Here is a 16,208-nt window from a genome sequence, read left to right on the forward strand (position 1 = left end):
CGGCTTGCCATACAAATGAGTTGGCTGCCAGCAGGTACATCCTGGGCTCTGGCACATGCTGCTCCTGCAGTCTGTACACTCAGGTGATAAAAAAGGCTGCACCCGTAAAGATCCGGGTTAGAATTGATCTTCAGCAACCCAAGCTTGTCGTAAGAGGCGACTAACGGGATCGGGTGGTCAGGCTCACTGACTTGGTTGACACATGTCATCGTATCCCCTTATGTAGATACAAGTTCATTGTTTTGAGTGCTGTGTAACCATTCTTCAAGGGTATATGTATTTGTAACGAGTATTTGAGTGTAGGAGCATTTAGCAACAACACAATCATAGAATTCCACGTAACTAATTCATGTGCACTACATACTTTTGATATTCGATTGATATCAATTACAATCCAAATATTTTTCCACAGTATTCATCATAATTAGACTTTAAACAGTCAAATTTCCTTTTCAAATTTTGACCCAAATTGGGTGGTTATTTTCCACTGGTAACATGTACATAGTTACGACGTTTTGCGTGACAGGATTCTCCGTTCGATTACCTAAATGAGGATAAATGGGAGTGTCAAACTAAAGACAGTGATCTATAATTCAAAGGTTTGAATAGGCGTTATTGATGCATAGGCGTATGGTGTTTCTGTGGGTAGTTGTCAATAAACACCTATTAAATAATAATACGAAACCACGGAATAGGTTTGTACGAGAAGTGACAGAAGAGTTCTGACGGAGCAGGATGTCCAGTAAACCCTCATTAGTGACTGAGTTTAGTTTTACGCAGCGTTTACCAATATTCCAGCAATACCACGGCGGGGGACACCAGACATGGGCTTCACACAATTTACCAATGGGTAATTGAACCCCGGTCTTTGGCGTGACGCACGAACGCTTTAACCAGTAGGCTATCCCACGGGCCCTAAAACCTTAATAGCTTTCATGTACCATCCTGTCGAGTTACATTCGAACCAGATTCGCAGATCTAAAGTAAACTTTTTACAATTAGCACATTAAGGACAGTTTCTCATACACGTATTCAGTTGACCCAACTTGTCAATTTGCCCAAATACAGTTATAGGCTTATAAAGTATTGTGTTACAATCGTGGCAGTTGCCATGACAACAAAGTACCGCATATATAGAAAAGTAATATTCTTTAAATATACATATTTTTGATATACATTAAAGATAATATTCGTTCTTCCTGTATACCTCGATCACATAAAGGACAGTTTCTCATACACGGATACAGTCGACTCAACTTGTCAACTTGACTACAGTACAAAACGAATATAATGATTAACACAAGTACACTTTGTACAATGTTTACTGTTATATCTCACCTGGACAGGGTGTGGTGTTGCAGGATTGACTAGGATTATCTGTGGATGAGCCTGGGCAAGTTGAACCGCCATTAGCAGGGGAAGGGTTGGTACATGTCCTGGTCCGACTGAGTGACTGTTGCCCTCCCCCACAGGTCTGTGAGCAAGGTCCAGTGGACGCCACGGTCCATGTCGCCCAGACGCCGTCAACTGAATAGAAAAACGTTTCCGAGAAATAATGTTGATAGTTTTTCAGTTTGTAGAAACGTTTAGAACTTGTCAAAGTTGAACGACGACGTATTACCAACCAACCTGTGAACCAACCTTACAAGCAGCCAGTCAAGTTAAGTGGAAGGCCAGAAGAACAGAAGAACAAATATTACTACAAATTTTCATTTATAAAATGCACCCTTAATTACACGAAAAGAAGTTTCATACCACAAACCAAAACCACGATTAAATGCGATGGCTGAGTTGGTTAGATCCCTGACTTTGTGTGCTGACGATTAGGTGCCTAACTTTGAGGTTGTCTCGGATAGGACTCAACCCCCAAATACAATAATTTATACTTTATACTGAGAAATCATAATTCCAAATATAACATATGTCACATTTAACCCATGCTGATATATTTACAGAGCCGGTTTAAAGCAATGAACCCCTCCTCAGGGAATATGTAGAGTCTAAAGAATCAACTGAATGCTTTACAATAATGCTTAGCTACGTAAGTCCCAAAACATTCAAGATAAATTAGGCTTACAGAATATTTTAAAAAGTAGCATTTATTATATATTAAGTTATGGCTAAATATACCTACAATCACCAACGTCTGAAGGAATGATGTAAATCCGGCTCGGGTCCATGCAGGGAGCAAAAATACTGTAAGTCCCCATGGTCTCTAGTATGGTGATCTACCTTCAGTTCTTGGTTATCTATATCCCGTGTTTTATTTTTTATTGTCTTGTATTATAGTATAAGTTTTAAGATAGTTTTACATCTCTATCTGTGATACACTAGTAGTTTTACTGTTCATCGTCAACAGTTTTTTTAATCTTAATTTTATTGATCTTAAATATGATAGTTAATTGTCCTCGTCACGATATGGCTGAAATATTGCCGATGTGACGATAATATTAACTCACAATTATGCTCATTTGTCCTACCTGCACAAGGCACAATGTTACATGTCTGTGTCTGAGTGTCTGTTGACGCCCCGGGACAGGGAGCTCCACCGTGGCCTGGGGTCGGGACACTGCAGGTCCTGACCCTAGAGACTGTTTGCTGACCACTCCCACATGTCAATGTACATGCACCAGCTGATGTCACTGACCACGCGGACCAACCGCCGTTCATTGAAAATAGTTGCACCATAAGGCATTCATTCGTGGACGACATGGATAGTCTGTCATTCAGACCCTGAAACAAATATACCCAATGCAACCCATGCAAGTCTAGAATATGTGGCAAGTCTAGAATATGTGGCAAGTCTAGAATATGTGGCTAGACTACCACAGCTTCAAGCTGAAAATGAAGAAAGTCTCTGGGCTCCTTTTTATCTTATCGTATTTTAGTTTAAAACATTTTTTCTGTAAAATGATTCCATTCCAGAGACTAGCTGTTAGTGAGTGAGTGAGTAAGTTTGGTTTTACGCCGCTTTTAGCAATATTCCAGCAATATCACGACGGGGGACACGAGAAATGGGCTTCATACATTGTACTCATATGGGCAATCGAACAGCTGTTAGTCTACATGGATGGGTACATCTATCACAATTAGCATAACATTCATGAGCCACATGTACATCCTGCAAAGGCATTCTTCTGGATCTAAATTGGTGTTGAGATTTATAACTCCAGCTCTCACTTCACTACCAGCGCCATATTTGTTAAAGATCTTCACAACTGTAATGACACTAATACGTGTTTCTGTCTATCAACTGTGACTATGAACCACACACTTTAGCTCAAGTTCAAATCGATAAACCATGATTACATAAACAGTAAAAAGTGAAGTAAAGTTGCAAGTATGTTTTCATTGCATGGAAACAATGCATGATGCTGGAACAACATAAATCGATACCTGACACCTATTGCTGTTTAAATGTTATCTCGCTCCCAAGGTATCGACAGAACAAATATTTTTCCTCTGTTTTTCATCCCATATTAATGCGACACATTGATATGCATTTAACTGCAATACTATTCAAAGCAGTCTGAAATTAAGCTCATTCACTCGCCAATTGTCGAACAGTTGTCGGGCGGTGGGGTAGTCTAGTGTTTAAAGCGTTCGCCCGTCACGCCGAAGGCCCTGGTTCACTTACCCTCAAGGGTACAATGTGTGAAGCGCATTTCTGGTGATATTGCTGCTACATTGCCAAAAGTAGGGTAAAACCATACTCACTCACTCGTTCGAACAGGTGTTGTAAGTAGAATTGACTTTGCAATCAGAGCAAATGTCTGTTCACATGAATACAGAAAAAGAACCAGGAGGGGAGCTTATTCGGTGCGCACAGCGATACCTACATATTATCTGAATGTTTATCCCCAAATGTAACACATTTGTTATCAATAAGGACGTCAAACATTTCATACCATTTTCTCAATAAACAATACATGGCATTTCCTCTCCTTAACCTTTCACAAACTGCCCAGTACCTCTGAAGAAGATATGTGAGTGAGTTTAGTTTTACGCCACTTTTAGCAATATTCCAGCAACATCAGAAAGAGACTTTACACATTGTACCCATATGGGGAATCGAACCCGGGAATTCGGCGTGACGAGCGAACGCTTGAACCTCGAGGCTACCTACGCCCCCAAAGATATGTAACTGTTGGCACCAAGTACAGTAACACAAGCTCCATGGATCAATGTATCAACCTTTCCTTAAGTTTGCCATATTTATGTACAAAGAATCTTTTTGGTAAGCGTTGACTAACAGTTCAATATGATCAAATATCACATCGATTGAATTTGGGAATATCAAGACAAAATTATATATTAGATATTGACAATTTGCTGTATTGTATTTCGTTTACAGCACGACTGCGTGGACTTATTATTATTATTGTTGCGCAAAATATGATCACTTAATATCATTTTTACAATTGTTCCTCACAATCAGGGTGTCTCTTCACCGAGATTCGACGTTATGCATCCATTCATTATCCTTTCGCCAGGTTTTAGATATTTTATATCGCATCTTAATGATACCTGGGAAGACATAAACTCTCAAATACATTCTCTGTATAACAATTCTTTCACAGTTTGAACAATGTTTTCAAATGAATCATGTTAAGGTGTGTTTTAACAGTGAAAATTTTACATGTTCCTGTCCAGCAAAGGAACTCTAATCTAATAGTTAATAGTTAATTATGTTAATTATGGGATAGGACATCAGCAGTATAGGGAATGGTGGTACGGGACCAGGCCCTTCCAAAGGGCTCAATTCACCCACCATTCCCTATACTCCTGCTGTGGTGCATGCAAAATGTCACGAAAATCGGCCGGATAGTTTAAGAGATATCGGTTTTTGAGTGAGCATGGGGTCTGTCTGTTAGGATAGACCCGTTAAACTGACATGTATCTTAGAAGTCCCCGGTAGCGTAATCGGTTGAGGTGCTGACTTATGATGTGTAGTTCTCGCGGCTATGCATTGTGTGTTCGTATCCCACCGTTGCCTCAGTGGGTTACTTGCAACTTTCGTGTGTTTCGTTGGTGGTAGCAAGGAATCAGGATCGCATCAGCTGCGCTCAGCTGATTTGGGGGCACTCTCGCGGTGAGAGAAATGTAAGTAGTATAAATTTATATCATTCGGAACCTCATTTGAGGCTCAAACCTCAAAACGTCATCCTTAAATAGGCTCTATGACGTCACCAAGCCACGTGACCATCGAGGGCTCTCTGACGTCATCATTATGCATGATTAAAAATGCAGAATAACTCATTAATATGCAAATATATGCATGACGTCACAGGTAAACAAAGTGAGGTCACAAGTGATTAACCTTTATGCACTTATGCAATTAAGGGGACCATGCCTTCAATAACGGAAAACAATGCATAGTAGTTAGCGTAGTGCCATTCCCATTTATGGAAACTGCGCGCGCTCATAAACCTATTTTCGAAAACGTGCGTGCTGAATGCTGATTGGTTCGTTTAAACATTATGGTTCCCCTCTCGTTCATGGAACCATCTGTGTACACAGTCAGATGCACTTAATTAGCTCTCGTATTATTGATATGCAATGATATGGATGATGTCATAGGTCATCTAAGGTTAAAACACAATGACTTAATTAGTTGCAATGAAGCCATTCACTGTGTGATTGTTAAATTAACCAAAACGAGACATAGTAACGACAACCATATATGGTATTTCTACAACAACTAGGGCGGCAGTGTTTTATGAGTCACCGTCAATGGAATGAATGTCTTGAGCGTGGAGAGGGGGACAGAATTTGTTTTCTAAATAAATAGACATGAGTGTGAACGGGAGAAATAGGAGCAGGCTGGCTTCAAGTTCTGGAGTGGACGAAAATGTTTTAAAATATTTGTCACAGCAGGTTTAATATTTTGATATATTACCTGAGCTGCTCATGTTAAAAACCTTTGATATCAATTTAATAAATATAGTTAGTTAGTAGTCTGTGTCACCATGTGAGCATTGTGTTTACAGGCACTTCCAATAACGTTTTCCATATGTGACCCCCTTCCCTCGCTATAAGACGTCCAGCATGAGTGTGAGGACCTTTAGGCAGAAACCTGTCCTCTGTGCGTTACAATGAAGTCAAGTGGGAATCATAACATTTCCGTCACCCGCATAATGCTAAGTACATTTAATATTTACATCATAAATGGACACTAATGAAGTAATCTTTCCCTCATAACATGTAAACATATGGAAATGATAGAACCTTGTTCTGTGTTTGTTTATGGTATGTCGAGGGAGAGGTGATACATGCCTCATTAAGAGGTAAATCACAATAATGATTGACCCCCAGAGCCTTCAAACCCTGCCTCATCTAAAAAAAACCAAACAAACAAACCGAGAAGGTGGGAACAAGTTCATTTTGTTGAGCCCGTTCATTTATTTTGTGTGTGTGTGTGTGTGTGTGTGTGTGTGTAATTATTTTCATATGAAATCCAAAGATATACATTACATTGTGTTAAAATATCATTAGAATATGTCATATTATATGTGTACATATGTCAGCCTTTGTGTTGTGAATGTATGATGTGAAAAAAACACTAGCAAATTGTTGTGATCGATTTGTAGAAGCATAACAATAATTGTTTTCCAGAAGCATATTCATGATGTGGAGTACACTATTGAATTCTGTGATAGTCGACTAACGGAATCAGGGATCGGGTGGTCAGGCTCGCTGGTTTGGTTGACACATGTCATCAGTTCCCATGTGCGCAGATCCCAATTTGTGCTCATGCTGTTGATCATTGGATTGCCTGGTCCAGACTCGATTATTTACAGACCGCTGCCATATGGCTTGAATATTGCTTAGTAAGGTGTAATACTAAACTAACTCGCTCAACATTGATCTGAGATTGAAGAAAAAAAATACCAACAAAACAAAACAAAAATTGTGATAGACCCTTCTTTTATTAGCAAAACATAAGGTCACAAGGTTACAAGTGTAAGACTTGGGTACTTTCTGTGTCATTGACAAACAAAAAAATAGGAATCTTAACGGTTCAATGATGTTAAAAAGTTTAATGTGTTTCATCTTGAAATGACAGCAATAGGATGGAGAAGGACATCTTTACGTGACATTTATGGTACAGAAAGAGATCTGCGCCCCTGGAGATCCCAAACTTGGCTGGTCTCCCTGATGTATAGGACCATCTGTTTCTTTTGATGACAAGCTGTTGGTGTCATTTAGATAAATCTGTTTTGACTTCGTGAGAGGTCGTTATTAATATATGAATAAGTCCATATCCTCCTTCCTTTACATTGGTACAAAATATCGACTGAAGGGTTGGAACACCAGACAAGGTTTGTATATTCCCTCGCCATGTTTTATCATTTCTCACTCTCATCATCATCATCATCAGCAGCAGCAGCAGCATCTTCGTCACTACCATCGTCAGCAGGTATGATAGATTCAGTGTCGCTTTCAGCTTCAGGCATATCTATGCGAGTTAGAATGTCCTTCATGATGGTTTTCATGAAACGGGTTATCTTGTTTTTGATGATAGATTCATCAGTGCCAGGATCCATATCGTTAAGGCTGTCTCGAATGGACTGAAATAGAGGTGCCTGTTTAAAGTATTGGGTGAACTCTATGACACTGGTAAGGCTGTCAGCCGATTCATGTTCCCACATCTGTTTCATTTTTTTGTACATCCATTCATGTACGATCACCTTGTTTTCTGTACTTTTCCTCTTAAGTTTCATCAGGTCGCACGTTTGTTGTTGTACACACGATTCCAGATGCGTTAAACCCACATTTTGCCAGCCTTCAACTCCCATGCGTCAGTGCTTGATGGCTTCCCACAACGACGATGTTTGAAAGCAAGACCTCCACCTTTCAGGTCCTCATCATCACTGCTGTCGTCAGTCTCATATCTGAGACGTTTCCTCTTGAATTTCAAACTGTCATTTGCTGGACACCATGATCTGATATGTCGCTGCAGATCATGCATATTGTTCATCAATACACCACAGTCAGTACACTTGGGCCATGGTGAGAGGTCCTGTGTCGCCACTCGAGATGGATATTGTTTCAAACGCCAGCAGCTAAGAGACTGTTCTTTGAAGTGTGGATCAGCACAAACGTCAGGAGCTGTCTGAACATCTAATGCTGCCGATAGATCTTTTATCTGTTGTTGTTGTTGTTTTGTTGTTGTCATAAAGCCACCTGGCCAGATTTATTGTAGCTGGTTGTCAAGATATTGAAATGCAGTCTATTCTTCTCACTCGTGTCAGGTTTTAGATCCACTGTGGAGGTGTCCATAAGGTGTATCAACAGCCCTTTCATAAAGAGTCATGAATCTACTTATGTCGTCAGGAAATATTCTTCTGGCAAATACCTTCACCTGCTGTCTGTCCACAGGTGAATTAAAAATCGTTACATAATGAGAATTTAGGGCAATGTCACGAGATTCCCTACCTCTGGGGAAGAGGTTTTGCAATAACAAAAAGATAATGACATTTTTATGGTGGGAGGTTTGGGTAAACAGACGAGAAATTCGCTTGTCATTCTTTGCTTAAGACAAAAAATCATCCAACACCATCAAGTTCTGGTTGTGGGCATCGAAGTAGTTTTCATCTTCGAGATTGTAAGGTATTCCTTTAACAAACCATAAAGTTTGAAGAATGTTATCGTAAAGAGGTTGCCACACGGTATAACACCACACAATACAATCAGGCAGAGGTTGAATGAATCCATGTTGTAATAGGTTGAAGACAAACACTGACTTTCCGTTTCCACTGGGTCCGACAATGATGCCATTGGAAGGAATCAGAAATCTGAATCTGTCATGCTGCTTGTGCTCCTCTCCAGGAGGAGGAGGAGGAGGAGGAGGAGGAGAGCGTTTATCCAGAGGAAGAGGAAGTTGCTTATCTGCAGGAGGAGGAGGAGATAAGTTTCGAGTGGATCCATGCATCTGCTTCTGATGTCTCTGTAGATTATCTTTTCATGTAAACCTCTTGTCACAGTGTGGACAAGTGGTAGTAACCTCCATGGTAGTTAAACACAAGTGTGGCATTACAGGGTCTGAAGCATTCTTTTATTCCCTTCAGACATGTGTCGCTTCAAGGTCGATTGGGTTCGTTTCACAACAGCCTTTAGCCTACATGGGTTGTAGTTTCAATACAATCTGTTTTTCCCTTTAGAGCTGTGCTTCTTTGTCTGGCTAGATGTAACCTGCGCTTTGAAGGATCTCTTTGGTGCCTTTGGTTTTCTCTGATGTGTTTTTGTTGACTTGGACTTGAAAATGGCTGTAGGCCAAATATATCCTGTGAAGCTCTCATCATGTTGAAAGATGACGTCTTACCTATCAGCAGGCAAGAGTGAAAATGCAAGTCAGTCGGCACTACATTGGAGTTTTTTATTCTACTTTCTTACCATCATGCAAGACATTTACAAATGACAAGAAAAAGAATTTTATACACTTATACAAGTTTTATTGTGGTCCTATCTATGTATGATTCATTTATGTAATGAACAGGTATACACCACACTGAAAAACAGATACTAATATTTCGTCTTAGAGATACAAGGTAGACATGATTCAGTGCAATATCTGAAGTACTTACAAATAAATGAGGACATTCATCATTGAACACATGATCATTCATATCAAATTGCTGTACAACATAATTCATTCTGTAAATTTGCTTTGAATTTACATAAAAGATAGTACAATGTAAACAGACCACACATATTCGATTTGGAAGATTGTAATTGTCTTGTGAGTGTAGCAGCTACTCTTTCATACTTCATATAGTGATCAAATACCCTATCAACGGCTGCTCCCGCCAAACTGTCAAAACATTCGGTTTGGCTCCCTTTGAAAACATCGCAATCCAGTGACGACCCTGCGTAAACGGTTCTCGGTGTTGACAATTAGTCCAACGCTTTTTAGAACGCAGATGCTCGGTGTGAGCATAGGTAAAGTGTCTTTAGCAAAACACACCCAAGGACACGAGATGGTAAACTCGGTCGCGATCGTGACGGCACATCGGAAGCTGTGAAGCTTCATTATCATCTGGTGATTACTTGACAAACACGTTAGTGTACTCGGTCGATTTTGATTTCTCAGTCAAGACGACGCAACTCAGTGTGCTGGTGAGCCGATTCTGAATTCCAGTTCGAGCCTCACGCTCCCCGATTTCACCAAGTTCAGGTAATCTCGACTCAGCGACATTGTGTCGATGTCGAAGACGAACAAAGGCATTCCCCAGGAGAAATTCGCTTCTGGTGATGGCATTGCCCTTGTCTTCCTTCCACAGTCCCATGCCGCCGAGCATGTTGACGTAAGAGCTTACATCGCCCCGCCAAGCGAGTTGACCGGGCACACTGACTCCGCCGATGTACAGCGTTATCTTTTAAGCATGGACGACTAGTAATTATAGGGATTGCCGTGTAGCTGGCATTCAGACTCGAACTTTCCACCAGTCCCCACGATGTATCGGTTGGCGACAGGATTGCCTACGTTGTTCATGGCATGCGCCTGCTGAGTGGTCTGGATGCTGGTCACCTTGACTTCTCGCTTTTGGTGTACGGTAGAAGGCGTTCGATTTCGAAGCGCCGCGGTTGTGAACCAAGATCGGGTTATGGAGCGACTTTGACTTTGACGCTTTGCACCTGCAGATAAGCGCCCAAGAGTTGAACTTTGAATTCATGCTCAGACACGCTAAGCTCATCAAACAAAATTTGGGTTCTGATCTGAACATTTTCAAAGTCAGGTCCACGTCATTGGCGAGGAGCCGGGTTCGCGTGGAAGATGTCCTCGCATTACCGGCCCCTCGACATGGTGAGTTCTTTGCTTTGGCGCTATGCATATGCCTCGTAATGACATTCCTGAATTGACAGATCCGCCGGACGCTACTGTGCTTTCCAGATCCACGCTGTTTCACCGCATAATCCTTGGTGAACAGCCGCGCCATCAACTGGAGTGTTTTTCGGCTCCGCCACCATATCCCAGCAGGGCCCTCATCATGCTCTTGTAGGTGGCGAATGGTTGTTGGTACTGGACCGCGATCTGGTTCTGCAGGTAGACGGTGACCTGGGAGAACAGCGACAGCATAAACAAGTTCACGAGGAGCTTTATTATTTTCCCTCGCCAAGGCCGCGGCATCGTCTGCGTTACTTTGACTTTGACATGCAAACGGGTGCGTCTCAGATTGGTGTAGTCGGGGCCTGAGTTGTTCACTTGAAACTCCAACGGGGCAGTATCGTTGATTTGGCTTTAAAGGTCGCACATCTCACAAAATAATGTTTCTGTATGCTAGTCTGATAAGGAGGTAGCGTGAACAGATTGAGGCACTCTGGAACGAGTTCGCCGAATTCTTTATCATTGATGAGTGACGCCAGCGAATTTATGTTCCTATATGGGACGTCTTTAACTGAAAATATTGTTTTCTTGCACAGGAGTACACTGGAGGCGCTTTGGCACGCCTTGGAAGGTGCAGCGTTGTTGCCGGTTCGGCGAAATCTTCTTCGTCATGACGCGACCTTTCATCGCCCGCATGCGTTTTAAAGCCTTCTGTCTTTTTGTCTTTGGGTCCCCTCTCTACCTCGCTTCACGATTCTGATCGCGTCATTTTGCAATGTGACTTTGGTTGGGTCTCATTGTTGTTGTTTTCCTGCTTGACAAGCCGGGATCACCAGCTTTTTGCTTTCCCATGGAGCAGATGAGATGTTTTCCTCACGTGTTTGTTGTCGAAATAATGTTTAAACTTAGCGTAGTCTGGGAAATAAAGTGGACGTGAATCCGTGATTTTTACTCCACAAAAGGATAACGTCTTAAATGAAGTGTAGCGGTGGTCTCTTCCGTTGAGAATGAAGCTGTAGATATTCTCGGTGTCTTTCAATTTGACACGAATGTTAAATTCAGTACCAAATGTGTAGGTAGGTCCCTGTCTCAAGTCGATGCGTCTCAATAAAGCCAGTTGAGTTTCGCCCGCCAGTGAACTATCGCACAGGTTACACAACACGTCTATGTATGGATCCTTGACTTAATACAGATTCACCTTTCCAAAGTTCAGCTCCGTTAAGGACACCACCCAGAATCCGTCGAAGACTAACCTTTGATTTAGTTTGACACGAAAATGATAAGGCGTATTCTCTTGAAACGATGTCTTTTTGGAGTCAGAGCTTTTGAGAAACACATACTTCTCCATATTTATTACACTTCTTTCAATTCGCTTTTCCACGCGACGAGTCGAATGACTTAGGCCAGCTGACCCATCGCGACCAGAGCTGTTATGTCTTCCCCTTGACTTTTTCCTTTTAAGCACTTTCGACTTGCAAGAGCACATCCGCTGCTTTGCTCACCTTTTTGAAGCTCGTTGTGTAAAAAGACCCTATCAAGGGTTCGTCAAGTGAAAATCTTTGAGTTTGTACTGAGGAAACCCCCTGTTTCCTGTAACGTCGAAGTCACTTTGAAAAGCTCCTCCGTCCACTTGAGGCGTAAGTTGCTTGCTGAAAGGTTTCCTGGTATGATGATCTGCGAACCAGATCACCTACTTTAAATAAGTATTTCTTGATTTTTAGGTTTGCTGACTTTTCTCAAAGGTTCAGGTAGATATGGTTCCACACTTTCACTTCGTTGGTTTTATTGACAGGTGCCGGAGAGAGTGGGGTAAAGACGAATGCAGGGTATGATTATAATTGTACACTAAATCCTGGTAGAGCATTCAGATAACGTTTGGTATTATTATGGGTCATGTATCAACTGTGATCAGGGATTTCCAGTTTTCTGTTAAAACGTTCCACATAATTACTTTTATGTTTTCATAAGCGAAGCTATACTGAGTTTTATCTTTTGTTTCTGTAAAAACGTCTTGAACACACCCTTAAATTCACTTCTGGCATCTACTCGCACTCTTCCTAGGACGTCGTTGCTTGAGGAGTTGTTTGAAAGCCGTCAAGACAGATTCGGGCTTTTTGTTTGACAGAGGAAACACAAACGCAAACCTACTTAGTATGTCAATACCCACAAGCAAATAACGTACACCCTGATTCTCTTTGCTGTACCGTGAAAGATCGCAAGGTCTAAGTCAAACATCTCATTGACAGAATTAACCCTGACTCTCATGCGTTGGAATTTATGCCTGACTGGTTTGTGTAAACTGTAAGCATCTTGGTTCTTGACAAACCACTTCACCTTCCTGAGTTTAACCTCAGGTGGTCTATTCGCTTTTAACTCATCACGCAGTTTGGAGGGTCCATAATAAGCCCCCGGTTTGGTGGGGTTAAAATAATACTCTGATAATGCTTTCTCGTGCTTCTTTAAGGATGTCTTGTTCCTCTGTTGAGAACTCATGATGTACTGTGTCATGACATGGCAAATAGGTAAATATATATGAATATATGTAATCATATATAATACAACAACAAGGACGTCTAACGATTTTAGTGACTTCGAAAGTATAACACAAAGTCAGAAGTCCCTCGGCATGTTTTAGTTGATTCACCATGGCTACTTCGTCTGCACACACAGGCACTCTCCTGGACTTTTTGATGATCACTCGTTGTGCAGCTTTGTGTTCATCTTGAAATTTTCTCTTGGCATCTTTCACACATTCATCTCGGTCTTGAAACCATTCATCAGATTGCGTAATGATGGAGTCTTTCAGACTGTGTTGCTCTCTCATCACTTGCTTCCAGGTGTAGACGGTTGCACGGTCGTCTGACGTCCTGTTTATAAAAAATAAAAAATAACCTCTCCCCCACCATGAATACTTTTCTTTATCAGTTTCCCAATTTTATATCATTTTTTCTTCAATTCTCACAGGATAATGTTGACTAAGTGATCATAGTTTGGTGTAAAAGAATATGAACCGTTCTGTGCTTCTTGTTCCCATGGTATCTGCGCAGTAAGTGTTGACTGGTACACAAGATGCGAGAGCTAGATGAACACTGGTCTTCCGCTGACTGGATCTTCTCATTTTCATGAATAGTAACCTCCTCTGATTGGTTTATTTCAAAAGTAAATAGACATGCCATTGGAGTGGTTGAACTATATTTCACACTGATTGTGACAAGCGCGACTTGATTTTAGGGTTAGGTAGTAGATACCCAAGCTTCTACTTAACAATGCTATCCATATATTTAAATTTCCTCTATCCAAGGATAAGTTAACAATGCAAGTAATCACAACGATATAGATAATAAATATTTGAGAAAAAAATACAGTTTCTGTCTTCGCTAAGCGTCTTCCAAATAGTCCCCGGGACTCTAGAGCTAGTCCTATCGAGAGAGGCTGTGCCTCTACGGTGTCTTCCATTCTTATGAAACCATGACCCATGGTTTACTGCTTTATATTTTACCGTTGCATGGTGTCAGATATGTAACCCGGGAATTACATTTATTGGAACTTATTCTTCTTATATGTATAGATACCTTGGCTCAAAGTAATTGAGAAACCCTTTCCATCTATTATCCATGAAAAAAGGGGTGACGGGTGGTAGCTGCTAGTGATTGAGTATCATACAGTTGCTAACACAAAGTCGGACGTATTCTTAACAAAACAATAATTCTGACGCAATATGATTAATTGATCAACCCAATCTATCTATCTCCATCTACAATGAATACATGTCATGCCCATAAAACTACTAAGTTATCTGAAAACACACACACAGTCGACTATCACAGAATTCAATAGTGTTCTCCACATCATGAATATGCTTCTGGAAAACAATTATTGTTATGCTTCTACAAATCGATCACAACAATTTGCTAGTGTTTGTTTTGCATCATACATTCACAACACAAAGGCTGACATATGTACACATATAATATGACATATTCTAATGATATTTTAACACAATGTAATGTATATCTTTGGGTTTCATATGAAAATAATTACACACACACACACACACACACACACACACACACACACACACAAAATAAATGAACGGGCTCAACAAAACGAACTCATTCCCACCTTCTTGGTTTGTTTGTTTGTTTGTTTTTTAGATGAGGCAGGGTTTGAAGGCTCTGAGGGTCAATCATTATTGTGATTTACCTCTTAATGAGGCATGTATCACCTCTCCCTCGACATACCATAAACAAACACAGAACAAGGTTCTATCATTTCCATATGTTTACATGTTATGAGGGAAAGATAACTTCATTAGTGTTATCAGACAGTTTAAAAATTCCATTTATGATGTAAATATTAAATGTACTTAGCATTATGCGGTGACGGAAATGTTATGATTACCACTTGACTTCATTGTAACGCACAGAGGACAGGTTTCTGCCTAAAGGTCCTTACACTGATGCTGGACATCTTATAGCGAGGGAAGGGGTCACATATGGAAAACGTTATTGGAAGTGCCTGTAAACACAATGCTCACATGGTGACACAGACTACTAACTAACTATATCTATTAAATTGATATCAAAGGTTTTTAACGTGAGCAGCTCAGGTGAAATATCAAAATATTAAACCTGCTGTGACAAATATTTTAAAACATTTTCGTCTACTCTAGAACATGAAACCAGCGTGTGTCCCATTTCTCCTGTTCACACTCATGTCTATTTATTTAGAAAACAAACTCTCTCCCCCTCTCCACGCTCAAGACATTCATTCCATTGACGGTGACTCATAAAACACTGCCACCCTAGTCGTTGTAGAAATACCATATATGGTTGTCGTTACTATGTCTCGTTTTGACTTAATAAACAATCACACAGTGAATGGCTCCATTGCAACTAATTAAGTCATTGTGTTTAATCATAGATGACCTACGACATCATCCATATCATTGCATATCAATGATACGAGAGCTCAATAAGTGCATCTGACTGTGTACACAGATGGTTCCATGAACGAAGGGGGAAAAACCATGTGTGTAAACGAACCAATCAGCATTCAGTGCGCACGCTTTTCGAAAATAGGTTTATGAGCGCGCGCAGTTTCCATATATGGGAATGGCACTACACTAATTACTATGCCTTGTTCTCCGTTAATGAAGGCATGGTCCCTTAATTGCATAAGTGCATAAGGTTAATCACTTGTGACCTCACTTTGTTTACCTGTGACGTCATGCATATAATTGCATATTAATGAGTTATTCTGCATTTTTAATCATGCATAATGATGACGTCAGAGAGCCCTCGATGGTCACGTGGCTTGGTGACGTCATAGAGCCTATTTAAGGATGACGTTTTGAGGTTTGAGCCTCAAATGAGGCTCC

At 40.8% G+C, this 16,208-nt stretch overlaps 1 protein-coding gene across 1 annotated transcript in view; it reads right to left on the reverse strand.

The window, feature by feature from the left end:
• LOC124292266 (coadhesin-like) overlaps positions 1-16,208 on the reverse strand; it is a 61,548-nt gene that overhangs the window by 5,944 nt on the left and 39,396 nt on the right. The window contains exon 3 of the mRNA XM_046729329.1: positions 2,481-2,669. Within this exon, the coding sequence (XP_046585285.1) occupies positions 2,481-2,669 (189 nt within the window). The remainder of the gene's footprint in view (positions 1-2,480; positions 2,670-16,208) is intronic.

This window comes from Haliotis rubra, unplaced genomic scaffold (genome assembly GCF_003918875.1).
Source record: "Haliotis rubra isolate DU_JTF1 unplaced genomic scaffold, ASM391887v1 Scf510, whole genome shotgun sequence".
In the NCBI taxonomy this organism is placed as follows: domain Eukaryota; kingdom Metazoa; phylum Mollusca; class Gastropoda; order Lepetellida; family Haliotidae; genus Haliotis; species Haliotis rubra.